Source organism: Chaetodon auriga, chromosome 11 (assembly GCF_051107435.1).
Source record: "Chaetodon auriga isolate fChaAug3 chromosome 11, fChaAug3.hap1, whole genome shotgun sequence".
Taxonomy (NCBI): domain Eukaryota; kingdom Metazoa; phylum Chordata; class Actinopteri; order Chaetodontiformes; family Chaetodontidae; genus Chaetodon; species Chaetodon auriga.
Genome location: NC_135084.1, coordinates 25,659,870 through 25,682,854, shown reverse-complemented (window position 1 = coordinate 25,682,854; position 22,985 = coordinate 25,659,870). Strand labels below are relative to the sequence as shown.

Here is a 22,985-nt window from a genome sequence, read left to right as displayed (position 1 = left end):
ATAAAGACCTGTACCTGTACCTGTACCTGTACCTGAACACTTTATGCCCTTTGGATGACTTGCCACGGAGCTGAAAGGCTTCAGTTTTGTATTGCAATCTGACGCTTCACTGCAACATATTGTTGAAGGACAATGAATGCTGCAAAGTGCCGCTGCCTTTTCACTAAACCTCTACTGTTTCATGAACATTCAGTAACCTCAGACATTATCCAACCTTAAAATCTGCTGGATGTTGTTGTGGTGCGGCTACAAATGAAACTTATTTTGTTACAAGTTACACAAAGTCGACATAGTGGGAAACCTTCAAAAAGAACATTTACATTCCTACTTGTTTCGTTAGCATCATGAACAACGACCACATTTAGAAACAAGACTTAGATGAATGTGGTTAACTCTGCACTGCTCCGAGCTTTATGTGTTCAAACACAACTGTCATAGTTAAAGGGTTTGGAAGCCAGCGAGGGACCACGTCCATATCACTGCGTTAATGGGCCAACATGTTGTTCAAGGCCTCAATTCTACACCTTAACCAGGCTAACAGCGGTTAGTCAGAGTCAGTGACCAAGACCACACAGGAACTGGCCATCCCAGACTGGGAAAGAAAAGCGTCAAAAATCAATGCAGTAATTGTTAAAAAACAGAAAAAAACCTAATAAAACCAACACACTCAGAGATGTGATGTGTCGATATATTCCTGCAGCAGTTTCTGGATGTGTTTTGCTGCTCGAGCGGGTGAAACGATTGTGACTCACGACTAGTCGTTGGGGGTGAGGCTGACCTGAGGGGGTGACTCAGCAGCCAGGCAGAGGAGTGGGCGTGGTGGATGCCGTAAACATGTTCCACTTTGAAAAGCAGGAAGAAGGTCAAAACATGTGGAGCTGTCAGTGACTCAGTGGACGTTTATAGAAATAATCCGAGGAAGGAAGGAAGGAAGAAGAAGAGAAAATGTGAAGAACGAAGCATAACGGAGCTGGAGTGTGTGACAGAGTGAGGAAGAAAGAAGTGGAAAGATACAGATGAGGAGTGATAAGTTAAAGCGATAAACCGTAATTGGAGTGTGCGGAGAAAGTAAACAAGATAAAACGTGTGTGTGTGTGTGTGTATGTGTGTGTGTGTGTGTGTATGTATGTGTGTGTGTGAGAGAGAGAGAGAGAGAGATGAGATGATAGAACGAGCGTGTGGAGAAAGTAAATGAGACATGAGATAATGCGAATCAAGACTGGGGACAAAGACGGATGCAGAGAAGGCAGAGAAAGGCTGAGATGTGCGGCGAGTTGATGCTTTCTGAGTAGATTTAGAAGAATAACGCATTCAGATTCGTTTGTTAAATAACAAAAACATGCTCATATTCTCCAAGTGAGGCATCAAAAATGTTCCCATGTCAGCACAAACGACAGTGCATTTAGTTGTCTCTAAATTAGCTCAAGCATATCTTTCAGAGACGTCCCGAGCTGATACTCTGGATCGTATCTGAGCTGATCTGGGACCATATTTTAATGGATCACTATGGGCTCAAATGAAGCCAGTGGAAATCCGGTCCTTTCTTTCCTGAGCTGTGTCGGCCAGCTCAGCCTGCTTTCAGACGTGACTGAAGATTAAATATGAGAAACATTATTTAGGCCACCCTGAGGGTCTCTGAGGGCCAAATAAACAGACTTGCAAAGCTGTGATGCTAATTACCGTTAGCGAAAGGGTCGAGAACGACTTCTCAGTTTATTTGGTATCAATGTCACTTTCACCAGTTAAAATGACAAACATCATTATACCAAAAATACCAGTTATACAGCTCATCAGTGTGTGTGACAGATCGACTCCACGGCGCTCAGCGTTCTGTTGACAGGGCCACAAAAATCAGAAAAGCTAAGAATTCAGATAAAGATTTTCTGGGACAGCTGTGATGTCTCTCTTTTGAAGAAAAGCCACACCGTCGTCAATAAATCATCAGGAGCTCATCTGCAGAGCAGACAGACGGGGCTGGCTGGGAGACGAGAGGCATCATGAGAGGCCGAGAGGAGGACGGACGAACGCCTGAAAGAGGTTTAAAGGACAGACAGACGAGAGGAGAGCGAGAGCGACGACAGAGGAGAAAACAATTGTGTGCAAAGAATTAAAGGTGAAGCAGTTTGTTTGCTCGAGTGTGTTCACGTCGTGTCGGTTTGCATGTCCCAGCCTGCCAACACTCTATTATCTCCGAGGAGAACTGAACAGTGCTGCAGTCTGGATGGCTGATGAAATCGGCGGCGGTATCAGTGCTGGGTCTCTGCCTACAGTTGTCACACCCATCAGATAAGAAGCCGCTTTACCACACAGCTCTCGGCCGGGGTGTCACGGATGAAACAAGAGCGCTCCATTTAAGTGGCGGCCACTACATTTAAATTATTCCACTGATTTTGAGAGAGAATACTGGAAGCTACTTTGTTTTAATAGGGCCTCTATGACATTCCCTCTTTTCTGTTTTAATATTTCTAAATTCTGTGTTTTACGATTTTTTTAAAAAAGGAATCCTCGTCAGGAATATTAGTAAGAAGAAAAACATGAATAGAAATTACATGAAAGTTGATATACATACAGTGCGTCAGGCTCAACATGTTTAACTAGGCTTAACACTAACACTGGCACTGAGCAGACTAACACTTATTTCCACCATTTGATGGCAGTAATTCTGCAAAGACCAACAATTTCATGAAGCAGAAGCCGAGAGGGTTCCACTGAATAATTGGAGCATGAAAACTGCCAGTCTGAGCATTTCATTTCTCTATTTTTAAAGCGAGAAAGGGATGTTTTTATGGTTTCAATGAAATGGTGTTCAGGGCATGGATTCCGCATAGCACAGCTATCATCCAGAAAGTTGTGAAAATCAGTTTTTCCAGCAGAAAAAACTGTAAACATTAGGAGCGTTCCCATTGGACTGCGCGGCCTCACCTTTATTACATTTCACCGAGTTGTAATTGGTTAAAAAAATGTTGTAAGTGCAGTCGCACAGGAGGAAGCGAGTCCAGCAGAGACTCCGCCGGGAGCAGAGGGGGCCTGTGGTCATACAAGCGACCCGCTAATAATAACTTTATACTTCGACCCCGAGTTATCCGCTCAAGTGTCCTTGAACAAGCAACTGAATCCCAACAAATTCCAGGAGCACTGCCCTGTGGCTCAACCACAACCCTGACCTCCCTGTAGGAGGGGGAGCAGGCTACAGCGAGACTGCTCTCCCCCAAAGACATCAAGAGTCCGTGGCAACATGAGCAGCCCAAAGCTCTGCTTTCCCTCCTAAATATTCTCCGGTCAGCTTGCTCATTTACCTTTGTTACAAAGAGCACAGTCAGAGAGAGAGTGAGTGTATTCCTATGGAGTTGAATGACAGACGGCCATTTTAACATCTCATCCAACTATGACCAAGTGTCAGTTTTTAAATCACATTTTGCAGCACACACAGCAATCTGACTGCAAACTGAGAGCAACTGAAAATCATTTCTCTCCTTTCCAGAAACAACCATCCCCTGTGCACGTGTCACAGCCACCGTGAGAAGCTTTTGATATCACCCTGCACTGCTGCGTGCCATGTTGTCTTGAAGGCGTCATCAGATTTTGAAATTTTCCAATTCTTTGCAGAGTGGTTTTTATAAAAAGCAACATTATGATTCACTATTCACCCTCCTAAAAGCAGAGAAACAGAGATACGTCACTGACTTCAGTAACGTCTAATCTTCTTGTTCAGTTCCGTATTTACAGCCACAGTTGAGCCTAACACAGGCTCTTATTTGCATATATGAAAGGTCATTCTCTGCTGACCTTAAAATCACATTAAATATATCTCTCACCTTTCAACATCTGTGCTCAGTCCCACAGGATACCAGCATGCTGCAGCCCTGTACTGCACAGCAAGGTTATAATGGCAGAAATTTGTTTCTGAGGGTGAAAACTGGAGGGAATCTGTGACGCTGCCATTTAATGTGAAAGTCGTCAGCCATTAGTTACACTTCGCTCTGTAGCATGGAAATGGGTAAATGAATGGAACGCGCCAACAAGCTACCCAATGTAAACATCCTCATGGTGTGATGCCTCACTATGGTTATTGGCTTAATTAGATTATGTGCAAATCAATATATCCTCACTCTCCCTACTGTAGCGAGAAAAAGACAGTTAGAGCATCTGTTTTCAAACCTTTACTGATGCGGGATGGATGGATGCACACATACAGTTTTCTGCATCATATCCTCACTCTTTTTCATCCATTCCTGCATGTAGTGTTGGAGCCAATGAAGAAACCAGAGGTGGAAAGGTCTGTTTAAGGACAACAATCCAGCATCTCTCCAGAGAAAGAAGGTTTTCCCAAGACTCTGCTGAGATTTGTGAGGACAGTTAGGCAGTATGGGACGGAGTGAAAACTAAACTAATGCAGTAAATGATGATGAAATGTGTGATGAGGAATGTTTCTCTGCTTGTGAGTTTGGAACGATGGGCGCATGGTGCTGTTTAGTAAGAGGAAGAAATTAAGTTACCTGTCGTGTTGTTCGTCTTTTACTCCCCCTGAAAATACGAGACTTCAGAAAAGAAAGAACTTGGTTAAAAACAAGCTGGTACTGCAGTCAATCTTCTACAGCTGAACAACAAACTAAATACTCTAACAGAACACTCTGCAGTGCAAGTGCTAATATGCAAAAGCACAAACTGAAAGCTGAGTGAAGCGCGTTCATGTCATGAAAAGTGTTAGCATTGTTGCTTTTTGTACTTTTTACTTGCAGTCTAACACAAGCTGAGCACTGATTTAGAGTGACGATGAAACTGTTCCCTGGAACCACGTTCCAGGCGTCATGTGGCAGCGGTGCAGGCCAATAAATTGCTTTGGCTCTGATGGTAAGGACAACTATTTCCCACTCAGAGACTGGAGAAGAAACAGGATGCCAGCACCACCCACTGAGGCTCACAGAGCGCCCAGCGGCACAATGTGGGGAAGGTGACTTCTTTGTGCAAACTTCTTCTGACGTGCATGAGTGACAACCAATCATGATGTTTTATTCCCCGGAGAAACAGAAGCACATACGTGCTTTCTCCTCCACTCCACTACATAAAGGAGCTTCAAACAAAGTGGAGAAGTTGATTGTCACGGTCATCAGCCTCCCATTCCTCCACCATATAACTGAAATGAGGCACCAGGACTTAAATAAAAAAAACATGCATGAAAACATGTCGTCTGAAAATGAACCACTGATAAAATTGCAATGTCAAAAAATAACTTCAGTCTGAGCCGAGTATGTTCAATGACAAGCTCAGTGGTAAACACGGCTGAGAGCTCCAGGCTGATGAGACACAGGAGACCACCTACCTCTTAGCATCTCTGTGATGTGCTGGAGTTTGTAGTCTCTGAACTTTAGAGCATCAAACAGGTCAGGGAACTATTTCAGGTTGTGCTGAAAGTATTTTCATGAAGGGACGCTGACTGTTTCCCCTTGTTCCCAGTATTTCCAGTAAGCTACGCTAAACTGGCTGCTGGCTTTAGCTTCATATTGCCTGGACGGAAATGACAACGGCTTTGATCTTGTAATCCAACAACTGAAATGAAAGCAATTAAGCGGATTTCCCAAAATGTGAAACTATTACGTTAAGATCTGTTTCAAAGTATTTCGTTTTTTCTGTTAAATGAGGTTTGATCAGAGTTATTCATGCATTACACGCCTGCCTGTTTGATCATACATGTACTTTATTTGTTCAGAGTGTCTTTTGCACGGCGCTGTGAGGAGAACTCACGCATCTATTCAGTTAGATTTTGAGTTTGTCGTAACCGATTCAGAAACTAATGAGACGAAAGTACTGACAGAGTTTAATGCTTCGTGTTGTTTTGAAAGGAAGCATTAAAAGTTTATAGTGTTTAGGTCCTGATGGGATTAGATACAAAGTGCCACTGGTGCCACCTTGAGTCTCTTCGTCTGGCTCTGTTGGACCCAGAAGTATCTGCATTCATGTGAAATGTTCAAAGCAGCATGCTCTCCGTGTGTTTGGAGATTCATGTTGCTTGTATAAATGCTGTGCCGTTCACAGAGGGAGGACATTAATATGCATGTCTCTACGGTATGTGTTTACATCACCGTTTGCTCGTGTCTGTATATGCATGTGTGCACACTCTGCTGCCGTCTGTGACGAAGCCACAAGACGCAGCTACTGAAGAGTCGTGAGGAACATATTGAAGGGAAAAACACAAACAATCAAAACGGAAGCAGTGGAAGCATTGTTACAGACTTAAGTGCTGGCGTGGCTCCCAGGAGCTCTGTGTCTCTGAGACCACAAGAGTTTTTCAGTTATGCTCCATTAGTGCTGAAGGGATTATTTGTGCTGAAAATGTAGTATTTTTTTTTTGTAGAATTACAGTCATTGTAATACTGTCCTCTTACAGTGCACACCTTACAATGTGATCCAAGTCAAAAGACGTCACCACAGCCTGAAGAACTATGAAGAGGTTAAAGGGCAACTTAACCTGAAACAGTGAATCTGTTCTTTGTCTAAGTATTGTCTATGTAGCCACATGCTATCATGCACTCCTCATCTCTAGAGCATATTAAAAACCACAAAGCTCCATGCGCTTCCACTCTAAAACTCCAGGCAGATGGTCTGGGGACACATGAACACCTCCACACTAACCTGCTTAAAACTCGCCTTCACATTCACTTCCCTGAATGAGATGAGCAAGAATAAATGACAAAAGGACATGTACCTGCAGCAGCCTGACTCTTAGATGAAAGGCTTTGCTGAAGGATTCATTTGGATTTTGTCCTAATTGATGTTGCGGGATGTCCAACAGTCCAGCCCATATGGTCTCATATTCAAAGAGCTTATACTCAGATAATTAATCAACAGCTGATGCAGCAGCAGATTCACCACATCTCCTCTGTAACTGCTTAGTCAAAGCTACTGAAGATAATTCATTTGAGCGCCGTAACAGCAGAAGTTCTTTTGGTTTACTCTCCTCAATCACTCCCCCCTCTCCTCCACATTTGTTTTGATGCATCACGACTGCAGCCAAACAGAAACTCGCACACAGTAAACATTCCTCCAATTAATAAAGAGCGGGACTGAGTGAGATGGATGCGTTGTTGTTTCTGCATTCTGGATGAAAGCTCTGAGGACATCAGCGTCTGTCTGTCTGTGTGTGTCTCTCACTCTGTCCCTGACCTCCTCGCGGTCCTGTTTAGTGTTGTCCCATTAATCAGCGGTGAACCTGCTCTCTGCCTGTGCTCCTGCTGCCTCTCGGCTGGATAAAGGATAGGCCAAGATCCTGCTGGCAGACAGACCTGCAGTGAGGGAGATGGAGTGAAGGGATGTGGCAGAGATGTGCTTCATGGGTCAATTTCAGATGATCTAAAATGGCCTCTGGCGAATGTACTGCGTGTCTCTGAGCCTGAAGCAACACTGGGGATTTGTGCAGTGGCCTAACATACTCTACGGCAGGTTCAGAAGAATCCAATAAAAGTGTATACAAAACTTTCTGAGAGGAGGTCATGGGAATCATGCTTGTGGTTCCAATCCACACCTTTTTTAACATTTTTACACCATGGGGGTGGGGCCTGGTCTTCCAACCACAACAGCAACATGACATTTGCAAATGTTGCAATTGCATTAAGCTCGGGGGCTATTACTGGTATTACACATGCAGCAAATGGAAAGTCAGATGATCATGTTTGAGTCCATGTGATCAATCCAAGTCCAACTTTCACACTCCTTTGTGTTTACTTAAAAAAGGTTCAGGGGTATTCTTATTCTGTCAAAATGGTCCACTACAGCTGGTGATGCAATTAAAAACTACAGAACTTCCCAGCGTAAATCTTAGTCAGCAGAATAGTGTTTTGTCTTGCTGGGTTGTTTCAGTATATGTTCAGCAGTTATTTCTCCACAGGGCCTTTGTGATGACGGCTGATGCAGAAAGCCTCTATTACAGGCTGTGTAAACTGGAGTGTGAGAGGGACAGTGAGAGCTCGCTGTGATCAATTACACGCTGTGTGAATGGGGATGGTAAATTTCAGTAAGTATAGCCTGTGTCACTTCATACTGCGTGGCTGTCTGCATGCACGTGACGATGCAAACAGACAACATATGTGCAGACTTTAGATTTTGGAAGGTTTTCTGTGGTGCAATAATTACAGGCGATGCCACATTAGAGAGTGTATAAATCCATGACTGAGCAAGTAATCAGCACATCCGTGTCTTTATTCTTAATGGTAAGGTAACTTAACGTGGCACCACGTATCTGAGAGTTAATAATTACAGGCTATATAAGACGAGTCGACGGGTCTGTGGTGGCACAGTAAGTACACACATCTTCATTTCAAAAGGTGACAAGTGAAGGAGAAGTGGTGTTAATGGATGTGTGCATTAAGAACAGGCTGCAGTTAGACTCAGATCTAAACTCTCAGCAGTAACTGTCACCGCCGTGTCAGCTTCCTCTGCTCTCTTCTTACCCTCCTCCATTGCTTTTTATTCTCTCTGCTCCTATTCCAACCACCCTACGCGAAATCCCTCCTCTTTCATCTTGCCATCTCACTTCCCTCCACAACCCCCCCATCTTTGCTTCAACTCTGTCTGCCTGCCACTTTTATGTTTCCTTCCCCTCTTTCCACTCTGCTCTTTCCTCTTTTCCTACACTCCACTGCTGTATTCTCTCCACCATCTTTCTCTGCCTGTCCTTCCTCTCTGTCTTGTTTCATTTCACTTTCTTCCTAGCCGGCTGGCATTTCCCCCCTCTAACCCTCAGCCAATCTCTCTCAATTTATTCTTTCTGTGCTGCCTCCACCTCCCTCTGCACCCTTTTCCTCAATTTATTTTGGCCGATTTCTCTCTCGGTTTGAACTCATCTTCCTCCTTTTGTTTTCTCTATACCTTATCCTCTACCTCTTTCTGCTGTTACACACAAAACTCTACTTCAGCCTCCTTTTTTTGGCCGGCCACCGTATGAAGGCTGACAGGGTCATTTATGTGTTGACACTCTCATGACCCTTATGGCCCTTGACACTTCAAACAGCCGCTATCATCATCGTCATATGTTCAGACGGAGGTAGACTCCATTACTTTCCAAGTGGAAACTGGGTCACTGCAGCAGCATGAACAGAGATATTGGTTAGAGAACAAAGTGTACGAAAAGGAGGGAAAAAACAACCAAACCACAGACCATCACTATGAGGATTTTTTCAAGGTTTAAAAAAAAATGTCATGAACAATAATCCAATTTTTAGATTTTACTTTAATTCCACTATTTGGAGATTGTTGAAACAGTTGGGATTTTGCATGCAAAGGTTTTTCATGTAATTGTCGTGCAGTTACGGACGACAAAATGTATCTATGTACCCACAGAATCAGTCTGCTTCCTTCCCGCCTCACTCGTTTTATCACTGCCTTTTTAAAAGGGATGTGTTCATGTTCATAAATGTTGACTGAAGTGCCCAAAATCCCAGAATAAAATGTGATGTAACATCACATCACTTTGGATGTGCTGTAGAACCGCTCCCCAACACAAACGCCTACATCTTTTTGTGGGCTTTTCATTACACCTCCCTCTCCTTGGTTTCTGTTCCAGTTCTCTCTCTTTAACCCAGCTCAGTCAGCAGTACTGCAGTCATTAGTGGAATTACTTTGGGGTTTCATCTCAGAGCTTTCGCCCCTGTCTAAGTACTCCCACTGCTATCAAAAGAGAAAGTGTCGTCATACCAGCAGGGTCCAAAGAGACAGTCAAAAGAGGCTAGTTACACCGAGGAAGTACTCGTAACACGAACGTCACCGAAAATGTGCCAGCTAATGATCTTTAGTTAGAGCATGTAGGCACATTGCTAACACGTCTTCACGCAGCTCTCGCGACAGCTGGTTTTATAATATTCAGGAGGGAGATGTGCAGTATCACTTGTCCTTCCTTTCACTGCTTTACGTCTCTTGAGAATCCATCAAAATTCTGGAAAACAACAAAACCAACTTCAGGTTTGGCACATTCACAAACCTGTTTTCGTTTCTCCACTTTCTCTGTCACAGTGGTCTTTGTTGACTCATTCTCTCAAACAAAACAGCTATTCCTAAATGCAAGAGGAGGCCACTCAAAACTAAATGACATGAACATCCTTTGACTCAATACTAACCTGAATATTATGACCAAATTGTGTCTGTAGCCCCAAGTTTCAATAACTGCCAGGGCACTGAATGAACATTGAAAGTCTAGTTATATTGTTTACTTAAATCAAGTAACATCTTATCCTTCCATTTTCTTTAATCTGATATTTACACATTTAAATGAGTTTTGCAGATTTTAGATGATTTCAGTTAGACAAAGTTCTTCTATAGCTGCTTGTGTTCAGACAACATTTTAGATTTGAGAGCTTCACTTCGGTTTGTTAAATGAAAAAAGGGCACAAAAACAATTCTTCCTTAAAGTACGATATCAAATAAAAGTATTATCAGAACCAGCACTGCAAAATGTCACATGATTCTCTGCCCTGTTTATGCAAAGACTTCCTTCTTTTACCTCTTCTTTACAAACTGCTGATCAAAAACTTGAGCGATCAACATATTTTAAGTTGCCGCATCTCAAAGTTGCCTCATTCATCTTCTAAATAGTTTTCCTCTTGGTGCCACCTTAAAATGATCTTCATCTTTTATTCAGCAAGGTTCACTTTCTGTGGAATGAAGATGACTGTAGTGTCAGAAGGCATCTGGGAAAACTGAGTCTCAAGAACATTTCCATAAAATCAGTCAGTACAACTTTGGTTACTTTATACATTAAGCGACATTCGCTGACTGCTGCAATGAAAACGCACGTGTTTCACTATTTGTACTCTTTAATGGTCACACCAGAATTGTTAATATTAATAAAATGTAGAATTATTTATCTGTAAATTAACACATTTTAAGTGTTAAGGCCATCAGACTGTACATACTGCTCCAGAGGGCAGTGCTGTAGGAAAAACATCTTGTTGTGGAACAAAGGTGGTCGGCGGTTTAACTCTCAATGAAGCACAAAGCTTGTTTAGATTTAGTCTAGAAAAAACAGAACGAAGCTGCTGCTATGATACATTTTGGCTACATTTTTCCCTGTGATGTGATGACATGTATGAGCATCTGCTAAATCACTGCAAACAACATTTTCCTCTACAAGAAAAGTAGTCAGCTCTGTCAGTTTGACTATTTTCAACATGGTAACCCACAGTCTGATAGCATCTGCACAGCATTCATACCCTTGCCGTTGGCAACAAAAAGTTATTCAGGGAAGTTTGTTGTTGTCAACGAAGGTGTGAAAATTGGTGTCAAAATATTGCCAACAAGTCCCTGAGCGAGGGTGTCAAACTGATTTGTATCTGTCAACCTGCAATAAGACGAGCTGGGGCTGCAACCACCAAAAGTGAAAGTAAACAGTGCAATCAAACTGAGGCGCTAAAGTAAGTGTCATCCATTGTGCTGCACTGCGTTACATTAGTGTGTGTAAAACACACATTTCAATAACTGCTTTGGCTTTTTTGTGTTTCAATTGTAGCTTACATGGACTCCCACAAATTTCCCAAAAGGATAACAATAAAAATCATCACAGTATGAGCTGACTGGAGGTCAATAAATTATTCAACACTGACAAAAATAAATGTCACACTGTGTTTTGTTGGCTAATATAAGAAAGCAGCTGCTTCTGTAGGTGTTGCATCGGTGCTGCATTTAAGATCGCTGATGTGTTTTGAGTGCTAGATGATGTTATATCATATAAAAAAGAAATGCGCAAGACAAAACCTTGTTTCCAAATGAACCACATGCACAGCTGTTCATCGACACCACATGAAATGACGAGCTCCGGCCCGTGGACGGCAGCGTTTGCCGTCACCACTTGTAAGCTGCTAAACTCATCGAAGATCATCTCATCCATGACTACAGAGTCCTTTTTGAGATCATCTTTATATCATCACTTTGTTGTTCTGGTTTGCCATGCACTAAAGTTGTTATTAAAGTACCGTTATCAGTAGTAAACTTAAAACACCTGTCATAAGCTATTTTCATGCCTTAGAAATCAGAAAATATGAGCAATTCCCAAGCACATGGCCACCTTGCAAACAAGGGAAATTCTATGTTTACAGCCAAAATGATTATATAAATAGCAGATTAGTGTCCAAGCAAAACTGTTTTATTGTAGATTTGGAAACATAGAGTGGAAGGATTTAATGATGATTTAGAAAGTCCATAATCTAGAGAGCTAAATGAAAGAAGCATCAGGAAAACACTGAGTGGCCTCATCTGCTATTTGCTCAGAGATACCTCAGTTTTTATGGATTTGGACATTCAACATTCTGAATTCATAAAGCCAGCGAGAAGACATAATGAGTTTTCCACACAAAAGATGTAGTCGTTTGTCAAAGACACAAAAAGAAGAAGAAAAAGTGAATCATTTTTGATACAGAGGAGCCGTACGAGCTGCAGCCAGCGTTAACCTTTGCAGACAGTGAACGGTGATGTGACAAGTGAACTGTACTCGACCTCGTGTTCCTCTGATGCTTGTTCAATGTGCTCTGAGGGGTGTGTGTGTGTGTGTGTGTGTGTGTGTGTGTGTGTGTGTGTATATGCATGTGCTATCACTTAAGTGAGTGCATGTGTGTTTGTGCTTGTAACTGGTGTTTTTTTGATTAACGAGAATGTTTTCTATCACCCATAAAGAGATGATGCATGTGTGCTTTTACTATCTATATTGTAGGGTTTATACTATATCTACTGGATAGACTGTACACACTGGAATAACTTGTGGTGTAATGTTAACACCATTAAAGGCAATTTTGAACAATAACTTTGAAAATATGCTTTATATCTTGTTTATTTAAAGGCCAAAGATCTTAAGTTGCACAATTGCTCCACTGACTGATGTTAGCACACTGAAATATGTTCAGGACACTAATGCAGCTGCATGATTGGTAGAGGTCACATTTCTTTTCTATCTATGATGATTTAATAATTTTGTTGTAAACATAAAGGCTGCTTTCTGTAAACAAGATGTAACCACATTATATTACAGCATTTGACACGACTGACCATGCAATCTTAATCAACTGACTTGAACAGTTGGTTGGTTTGTCTGACTGGTTGTCTGACTTGAACTGGTTCAAACATACGTCATAGTTATGAAGATGACACACAACTATACATGTGTGCTGAACCAAATGATGCTGCAGCTATAGACTCCCGAGACTTCAGCTCATTCAAGAGTGAGCACGTTAGCCCAGTTTTAGGTGCTCTGCAGTGGCTTCCTGTAACATTTAGAATTGATTTTAAGGTCCTGTTCCTTCTACACAAAACCCTTAATGGGGAAGGAACAAGCTACATTGCTAAATCCCTAGTTCACTATATGCCTTTAGGAACAATGCCGCTGGTATACTGGGGGTTTCCAGCAACAGCTGAAAGAAAATTAGGGATGCAGCCTTTGTCAATTATGTCCCAAAGCTTTGGAGCAAACTACCAATAGACAGCGAAGCAGCTCGCTGAATATTCTTAAAGGAAAGCTAAAAACTTATGTCTTTAATTTAGCCTTTAACTTGTAGGCCTGAAACTTTTGTGCTTTTCCTTGTTCTTATGCACTGCTGTGCTTCCTTTGAGGCTGCGAAGGCTGTGCCTGACCCAGATGATACCCACAGTGAGGTTAAATCCATGGTAAAATAATCCAGGGTAGCTAAAATTGGCTTATTTCAGCTAATAAAGACCAGGAGTGAATCTGTGTCTGTCGGGAAACTGGGAGACTCCGTTATGCTCGTTCGCTTCAGAGGTGCTGATTGCTAGAGTGTGCACATAAGTTCCTGCCTGTAAGTCTCAAATTACTGACTGCCACAGTAGCAAAAGACGAAAAGAGTTTGATTTCATCATATTTCATCCTTACTTTTTATCTTATTTCTCATTTTACATACATTTTCGATGAAGCACTTGGTGCATGTGATCTCTTTGTTGTAAAACACTTTGAGTAGTAATTCTTGTATGAAAGCTGCTATAAAAATGAAGTTCATTAACTTTATTGATGTATGATATTGATGTTTTCTAAACCCATGGCGGCTGGACAGAGTATGCATGACAATAAAAAAAACATGTCTATCACACTGTATATGCACTGTAATAGTGACATATAGTGTCACAATTATGATTATAGAGACAATTTAAGGGCTAAAACACTGGAGTGTATTTTCTAAAGTACTGTAAATGGGATGTGGGAATGTGTACATGTACATAGGCTTTGTATAGTAAAATGTATGTTTCTCTCAGAGTTGTGCATATGTACATGTTAGCGTCACAAGCCACTGGGAGGAGGCATTAGCCTAGTTCCCTTGCATTACACAAAACAGCGCAGCTCCTCCCTGCATTTAATCAAATTCCAGTGCGAAGGTGTCCTAAAAACTCCCTTTAGTCTGATCACCCTACAGTGCAGCTTCTGTACAAGTATCACAGCCTGCTCTCGTTTCCATGGAGCCAGTTTGGTTTGCTCTGCGATTACTTTTCAAGACAATGTGTGACTTGCAATTTGTTTCACAGAACAGCTGTGGTATCGACCAGTTCACAAGATGAAGACTCCGTAATCCGTTTCCAAATGGCGCAGATGGGATTGGCTCGTTGACCTTGTTACTTGTACTAGTCACACATTGCCTACGCATGAATCAAACTGCATTTGTTGAGCTTCTGGCAACTGCATAATGCTGCTGGTGAGGACAATAGTACGAGGAAAAAAAATGAATGTTTCTCAACTTTCTTATGTAGCTGTGCAGTAAATAAAACTGTATGCATTCTCTGTTGTACATGTTTTGCATGTCTTTTATCATATGTCTGACATTTAGCGATGTGCCTTTCTAAAGAAACCTTTCTTCCCTCTTACTTTGGGCTTCATGGTCAATTAAATACAACTCAGGTCTCTCCGTGATCTCATGGATGTGAAAAAACAGGGAGCACAGGGAGAGCAGCAGGACATGTAAATGAATCTCAATTACGATTAAAAGCAACAACGTTACATTGCAAGCAGGGTTCGAAATTAACACCTGCCAAACCCCAAATCTGGGTCAATGTACCATTTGACGAGTAAATGTCAGATGGCTATCCAGCACACTGGTGGGTTGATGCTTGTACCAAATAGCCATGTCATAAAAAAACTGAGCTGAGAGTCTCTGCACAGCTTTAGCGTTACTTCGTCTCTGATGTCATCCAAATCTGCACGTATGCATCAATTCTTTTCTCAGCTTTAGAGACCCGAATCCTCTCCTGGTCCCCGTAGGCCGTACAGCCTTTTAAATTATGTCCAGCAGCGCAAGCTTTCCAGGTGATGACTGTGTGTTTTAGAATTTTTTAACAATTTGTTGATTAGAGAGGCTGCTTTCAGTCACTTTAGACACTGTGTGCAGTAACACCACTGCAAGATATGTGGAACATTTAAGCAGCAATGCTTAAAAAATGCAGTTATACACTTGACAGGAGAGAGGAAACTCTCCAGAGGAAACAGAATTAAACTTTTAGCTTTGGAGATAAATTTTTCAGACAGCGCTGATGGAGCTCAGGATTCATCAGGAGGACAGCTGCTGTATTCCAAACAATGTCACTGTATGAACCTGGACTGTGTGTGACCTTTCAGAAGTGCAGAAAAACAACATTAACTGACATTAGATCCTGACCATCCTGTCGGTGTGTCAGGAGACTTAATCAGAATGTTAGCTATTATGACCCAGGCCGCCCGATCATAGATCATCCAGGGAGCCTGCAGATAAAACTGCAATCCACACATCTCCCTCTCTCTCACACTCACACTCAATACCAGATGTGTTTTTTACGAGCGTCTTGACGGTACCACTAAACTGAAACTGTCTTGAGCGCACCTAGTTTTGCGCCACCGTTTACTGTCTGGCACATCTGCTCTTCCACTAACTCTCACTTGCTGCAGATCTTTTGCTAGTAGAGAGTGAGGAGTCTGAGGAGACGTTTTCAGTTTACAGCTGTACGAAACCTTCAAACTTGTGACTCCTGTCCATCATGCAGTCCATTCAACGCAGTGGCCCAGGCCCACTCGAGAATAGCTGCTGCAGTAGTGCTGCTTTTTTCCACAATCGAACATCTGTCTTTTTTATTATTCAGTTATATATTTGAATTTTCACTATTCTGCCCAAAATGAACAAGTCTAGAGAGTATGTTTCCCTTCAGGAGTCTGGATGTGGAACAACAGTTTGCTAACAACAGATCAAACATTATGAAAGCAGCCTCCTGCCATCACTGGACCAGGTGTTAAATCTGGCTACAAGTGATGAGAACACACTCAAGAAAACCTTTTTCTGACGTGCTCTGCAGAGTAGACGACACACTTGGCTGATTGTTGTTGAATTTAGTGTGTCATGCATGGCAAGACAACAGAAACAGACAACAGAAGGATGGAAAGAGAAAGACAAAGGAGGAATCACAAGAAATTAGGGTCTCCTGCCAGATTCAGAACCAAAGATCCTGAAGTCCCATGGTTCCTACACAGTGACAGCCTCAGTGCATCCATTTTTAATAGCTGCAGTTGGAATACAACTGCTGTTGCTCCATTCACAGAACAGAGGTAACTGGTAAGACAACCCTGTACTACCGGTGCTGGATTGATAGGGGCTGAGGAAAAGGTTTCATGGTGACATTTTCTGCACTGAATGTGTGAAAGATGAACTCTGAAAAAGCCCATCTCATATTGCACAGCTGTTTTTTCTTCTCTAGGAAGGATTTATTTTTAGGGAACCTCGAGGGGAACGTGGTGTACAAATGTAGATTCAGACAGAGGGATGTTGTCACATACACCGTTATTCTGTTTTTGGGCACACATGGTGGGAAGTGTATCCACAAAGACATGAGAAAGTGAAAAATCAATCCAAAACTACCACAATGATGAATTTGCTAATGATTAGTTTTTCTTTAGCTTAGTTTAAATACAAAAACTGGTGAATTAGTGGACAAGCTGCTTGTGTTTGATTGGTTCTTACCTTCTCCATCTCCCCGCTCTTCCTCTTGCGTGCTGAGCGGGTGATTTTGACGGTGACAGCGTTCTCCTCTCCCTGGCGGCGCAGAGCCATCCGATTTGGCTGCAGAGGGCTGAAGGAGATCTCCAGCTCTGGTTGGGGGAAGCGGCTCGTCCTGCCGTTCTCTGTGGAAATCTCAGAGGAGTCCAGCACTGACGGACAGCCGGCTGATCCCTGTGGGGCCACACATGATTTTCGGGTTAAGGGTCACGTCATGGTCGTTCAAGAGCTAAATGTGTCTCGGTCTGTGGATACAGGCTGGTCTGCCTGTTCATATGAGGTGCTTGGGCCAGTTGCCACAACAGTCAAAGTATCTGCACCTATGTAACTGTTGCTGAGCAACACAGCATCCGAAAGGGTTCAGGTTGCCAAATGTTGACTGCCCACTCATCACTGGCAACCTCTGAAATGCTTATGTGCTAATGTGTCTTGTAAAAGAATGTTAAAAAAAGAAAAACTGAGATCTGCATGACACACAGCCTTCATCACATAATCAAGTGTAAAAAACATGTCTGCAAGAAAGAAGACAAGAAAACATAGCAAAGGTCTTGACATAGACTAACGGATATGCAAAATTGCCTGGTGCAGGTTTGTCTTACCTGACTGCTGACCGACGCTCTGGTATCCCTTGTTTCTCGTGACTTCCCTTTAATGGCTTCAGTCTTGGGTTTCCCCACCAATGCAGCAGGGCTCTCATCGCTTTCGGTCTGTCACAGCAAGAGTGAGAAATCGAATCATCAATATAAGTAAAATATCCAAAACACGTTGATAAATTTCATGTATTACTTGATGCTACATATCTCTGCCAGGTGCAACCAAAGGCACTGTGGGGGATTTCAGATTGGCCGTGCAAAACAGATGGAACACCATCACATACATTTTAAAGTGCCTCTCCTGTTTCTTACTTGCAAATGCTGTTAAATTGACAAAGGTTAAAGACGAGCAATGTCAACACACAGTGAGAGACAAGCAATCCTTGTTCTACCTTGTGGTTAAGCTGTACTCAAGTTCAAAACAACAAACTCAAAAAGATCCAAGTCAAAGTAAAGTCTGCGGTCTGCTGTCCACAGTTGTGTTCACTTTGAAGACAGAGAACACCTGAGGACAAACTATGAATAAATAAAGTGAAGGTGATTGCCCGGCGGGCTATCACATTTTCCGTGTCACTGACATATAACTTTGTGCTTTGAGTGTAATCCATGAATTCTGTTCCTCTCTTATTATATTCACAGTCACATTCTCACTGCATGAATAAACACAAACACAGAAGCTTTAAAAGAAAATGGAAAACAAGGATTCAAACTAAAACACCAAGCAACAACTGTACTTCAAGCACATCTATCCTGCGCTCTGACCTGTTCACTCTTCACCTGAGCACAAATGGAAAAACAAACATCAGTAATAAGAAATTTAAATATAAAAGAGAGAAAAGCTAAAAGTGCCTGCCATCCTGCAAACCACAGGCATCCTTCGAAACAAATAATACAATCACGTTCGGGATAATCTCTTTGCTGTTCTTTGGAATACAGCAACAATTTGGACTGATTATAATGCAGGAGCAGTTTTAAGAAACTTGGCATAGAAAAAATAAATAGAACATCATTGTGTTCTGATAGAAAACTATTTTTGAAGGATGAATAATCAACACTTTTAACAGCGACCTCTACAAGCAAGCAGGGATTGCTCTTTGATACTAAGGAGATCATATTTTGGATGCAGCCTTCCTTAAAGACAGACCTGTGCCACCGCGTCCTCCCGTTCGGCTGCCGAGGCCTTGAGCTCTTCCTTCAGCCGCAGGATCTCAGCCTCCCTGTCGGACAGAGCAGCCTGCATCTCGGCCACGCTGACACCACTTCCACCGCTCTGTAACAGGAAGTTCATGAGCACTGAGGACGACGTCTGTCAAAATGCTATCCAGAGTCCAAACCATTCATGCAACAGAAACCAACAGTAAGGAATCTTAAATGATTGTTTTTGGGCTAGAACACCAGCTGCATGACTGATATTTATTGGTAAACATCAACAAAATTGAAAGAAATATTCATCTAATTCAATTAAAGAGAAAGCGCTCATTATTCTTCCACACTTCCTGGTGCATATTGGATGTACAAACACAGCGTAATCATAATCTACACGAAGCTGGCTGAAAACATGACATGCATTAGCTTGGACAGACGACAGTATAAAATATAGAATATAGTGTTGGCACCGAGCGACTTATGGATAAAACAGATGAATAAAATGACAACTCTGCCGTAGCTGCTATGAAACTTTGAAAGGTTTCCAAAAGTGTTCAATCATGAACATCAGCCGTCCTCAGATGTGGACACAGTTGGCTTCAAATCTCGAAGGAGATGTGTGGTGATAAGCATGTCCTCTGAACTGACCCGTGAGGCTGGGGTAATACACTTTGTTCATCACTCCAGAAAGCAAGGCCCCATTTACATAAATGAGGAGAAGAGAATAACAGAAACAACTCTCTGTACAGCCTAATTCAATACATACATATTTAACTGGCCAGCAGTTCAACAGCTTACGCCATCTTTGTCTACAATATGAATAATCAGTGTGAAATATTATGCAGTGTGATGAATTGCTGGTTGTAAAAAGGAATCTTTGCATGAATCGGAGTCAAACGACTTTCAGATTTAGAACGAATGTTGAGGACCATGACAGCATCCTATCTGAACTCTTACTTGTTGATAAAATCGTATGATTCACACTGTAGTTTGGACACTTCTGCTGCAGCCGGAGTGTCTTTCATGTCATTTGTGGCTTTGCAGATAGAAACACCTGCATTAAATTAGCTGCAATTCTCACCCAAATTCTGTCTTATACAAATTTTTAAATCAATGCGGTCCTATGAGACATTGAGCGTGGCATCAGTTTAATGTGGTGACTCATTCCAGCCTGCCCTTCATGCTGCCTGTTCTGCAGTTATCCAAGGGAGGCTGTCTGGTCACAATGCAAGAAATTATGTTATTTTGAAAACCACACAAAAGCTCTGAGAGGACAAAATGTGAGAGAGCAAAGTGCCAAATACTGAAATGTGGAACAGAGATATGGCTCCGCGTTAGCAGTCCAAAATGGAACTAATCAAACTACAAACCCAAAATCTCTGCAACTGCGACAAAACTGAGAGAATCTCTGCACCAAGACTCGTCTGCTGGGTAACATCACAGAACCTCATTCATAAAAAGAATAAGGAATTCTTATGCATCTTTATCTGAGGAATTTTTAGACAAACTGCATTTGAGCAGTGACCCTTCCTTCCCTCCCTCCCCGCCTTCTTGAGGGATTCGGTAATGTTGCTGGCTGACAGATGCTTTTCAGCCTCCATCCCTGCACAACAATAGGTTTCTGCTGTCCCAGTAAATCCCATCTAAAAGGTAAATCAACAGTGAATGAAATGGGGCAGAAAACTGTTGATGCAGTGCACTCTGCGGGTTCAACCTTTCACTAAAGTTTCACCTCTGGCTAAAGCCCGATCAATAACGTCACAGCAGGTGTTTTGCCCTGACAGATGATGAGAACCAATTGCTCTAACATCACTGATTGGAGTGTCTGCACAGGTTAAACATACCAGGACATTTCACACAGAGGAGAGCAGCTATGTTTTTTCAGGTTTTGTTACAGACGGTTGAATAATCCATTAAAGCCAAAGGACTTTATTCACAAGACGAATGTTATCTGACTAAGAGATTAGAGACAACACTTTTCCTGCTCATCCATTGTCTGAAATAGTCACTTGTGCTTTAAAGAACCTTCTTTAACCTTCGTCTTCCACCTCATCTCCAGCTCCCCTTCAACTCAACTCAGATCTAACGTTTTAAGATGTTTCACCCAAATTCTTGTGGTCAGTCTCTTCGATGTGAAAAGCAGCCACTTGTGACAGCTTACATCTTCAGTGTGTGGTCCCCGTGCCTCTGATCATCTCGATGCCATACTGACCTCTTGTGGCGTCTGTGTGGTATTTTGGCGTAGCTGCTGGATGAGTTTGTCTTTCTCCGCTTGGCTGGTGAGAAGCTTCTGCAGCTGGACCTCCAAAGCCGAGACCAGAGTGTCTCTCTCCTTCCTCCACTTCTCCATGGTCTGCTCCTTCTCAGCCAGCTGGGATGACAAGGACTCCTGACAAAGAGGAAAATGTACATGAAAATATACGGTGTAAAATACTGGTACTGCATGTGTGTGTGAGTAAAAAACTGTAAAATGACAATATCAGAGCTCTAGAGCAGGGTGGGAAATCAGTGCCAGCCACCAGCCAAATGCTGGTAAATGAGAGTGGCTGGTTCATTTCAGACACAAAATAATGGTTTACTACTGAGCAGCTGATGAATTTGGACATTTTTCTGTTCACATTTTAAAAAGCTCATTTCCCACCCTGCTGCCGGTATCGTACCAATGAGGCTGAAATGATCAACAGATCAAAAAATAAATCTGCTGGATGAGTATAAAACGAGAAATGTTCTTTTCTTACGCCGTTAACACAAGTGGGGCAAAAAACATAACTGAACCGAATCAGATCGTTCGTCCTCTGTGCAGCCTCAGCCCTCCGCTCTGAGACCTGGTGCCACGTTCTGGAAGCTGCCAACATGTTTATCATGTTTGCATTTCATCCCTTTCTTACCAGCTGGCTTTGCTGACGGGTGTAGCGTTCTCGGTCTTCGACAAATCTCCTCATTTCCTGGTTCCTCTTGTCCTCCGCCTCTTTAGCTTGGCCGATCAGGGACAGCTTCTCCTCCAGCCACCTTTTGCGTTCGGCCTGGTGTTTCTCTGCACACAGCTGGACACACACAAATGATACAAACTGAAAATTTTCCGTTCTCATTTTACGCAACTAATCAACAGCAGAGGTCTGTCTGAATAACGTAAGTAGATTATCAATTGTTCAACACAGGAAAATATTCTTGATATATATTTGAGATTAATTATCTGTTAATCATCAATACTCCGATTGGAATGAGACCTTGCGTGATTCAGTCAAATTACAAAAATTGACTTCATATCCAGTCCTGCCATCGAGCACACCATTTGCGAGTAACTTCCCGTCATTACCTTCAAGCTTTCCTGAGCCTGGGCAGCTTCCCGTTTGGCCACTTTCATTTCATCTGACAGGACGCTGTCTCGACGGTCTGAGGCGTGTCCATGGTCCTGATGCAACAACATTCCTCTCAATTTCTCCACCTCTGCAATGGTCAAAACCAGAAAATTAAAACCAGAAAATTGTTCAAAGATGAAAAAAGCACTTTTAGTCTAACTCTTTTAATTAGGGCCATGGCAGCTGCATGGCGTTATCTGCCCTATGAGGGTTTGTCTTTCCTCTTATTGCTCCAGTAAGTAATCACAGTGGAGTAAAGTCGCGTTTTTCCGTTTTCTTCGCCTCTTGGTTCATGTGTGTATCTTGCTGTGGTGTAACATAGTGTCTCATTCTTCACCCTCTGTGTTTCTGTCCTGATAGTGAAGCAACACTGTTGACTCAAGCACTTGACTTGACTTAAGCATCCAATTAAAATGTCTTGTGGCCATGAGAAAATACAAGTTTCCTCCAGACTCCGTGTCCAGTCGGTTTCATTTACTGTCTTTTATAAACATTCTTGTTTTCCTGCAGTTTGCGGGGATAAGAGGATTACACTAAGCTGTCCATGTGCCAAACCTCTTTCTGATTCAAAACAATGAAATCCACAGTCTTTTCAAAACACCTGTTTGCTTTCTTTCTTTATTTTTCACATCTCATGACTTACCACTGGAGAGCTCCTGGATGAGGTTAAGTTTCTCCTCCAAGACCTGCTCCATCTGGTCCTGCGTCTCCTCCTGCTCCGTCAGAGCCAAACGCATGTCCTCCATCACGCGCTCCTTGGCTTCAAGGTCTATGATTGATAAAAGGTGAAGGGACTTCTTACTTCTTCCCTTACATTTTTTTAAAGACCAAACGACAATCATTAGCTGCATCCCCACAAAACAGTGGCCTCGCAGATCTCTTTCCACAAAGAC

The 22,985-nt window shown here is 42.4% G+C and overlaps 1 protein-coding gene across 1 annotated transcript in view; it reads right to left on the bottom strand.

Moving 5' to 3' along the window:
- Nucleotides 1-22,985, bottom strand: part of kif20ba (kinesin family member 20Ba) — a 46,175-nt gene that overhangs the window by 5,819 nt on the left and 17,371 nt on the right. Inside the window, exons 24-31 of the mRNA XM_076743927.1 lie at nucleotides 22,736-22,861; nucleotides 22,050-22,180; nucleotides 21,622-21,777; nucleotides 20,946-21,122; nucleotides 18,732-18,857; nucleotides 17,594-17,701; nucleotides 16,959-17,168; nucleotides 4,497-4,538 (exon numbers count right to left, since the gene is read on the bottom strand). Coding sequence (XP_076600042.1) covers nucleotides 4,497-4,538; nucleotides 16,959-17,168; nucleotides 17,594-17,701; nucleotides 18,732-18,857; nucleotides 20,946-21,122; nucleotides 21,622-21,777; nucleotides 22,050-22,180; nucleotides 22,736-22,861 — 1,076 coding nt within the window. The remainder of the gene's footprint in view (nucleotides 1-4,496; nucleotides 4,539-16,958; nucleotides 17,169-17,593; nucleotides 17,702-18,731; nucleotides 18,858-20,945; nucleotides 21,123-21,621; nucleotides 21,778-22,049; nucleotides 22,181-22,735; nucleotides 22,862-22,985) is intronic.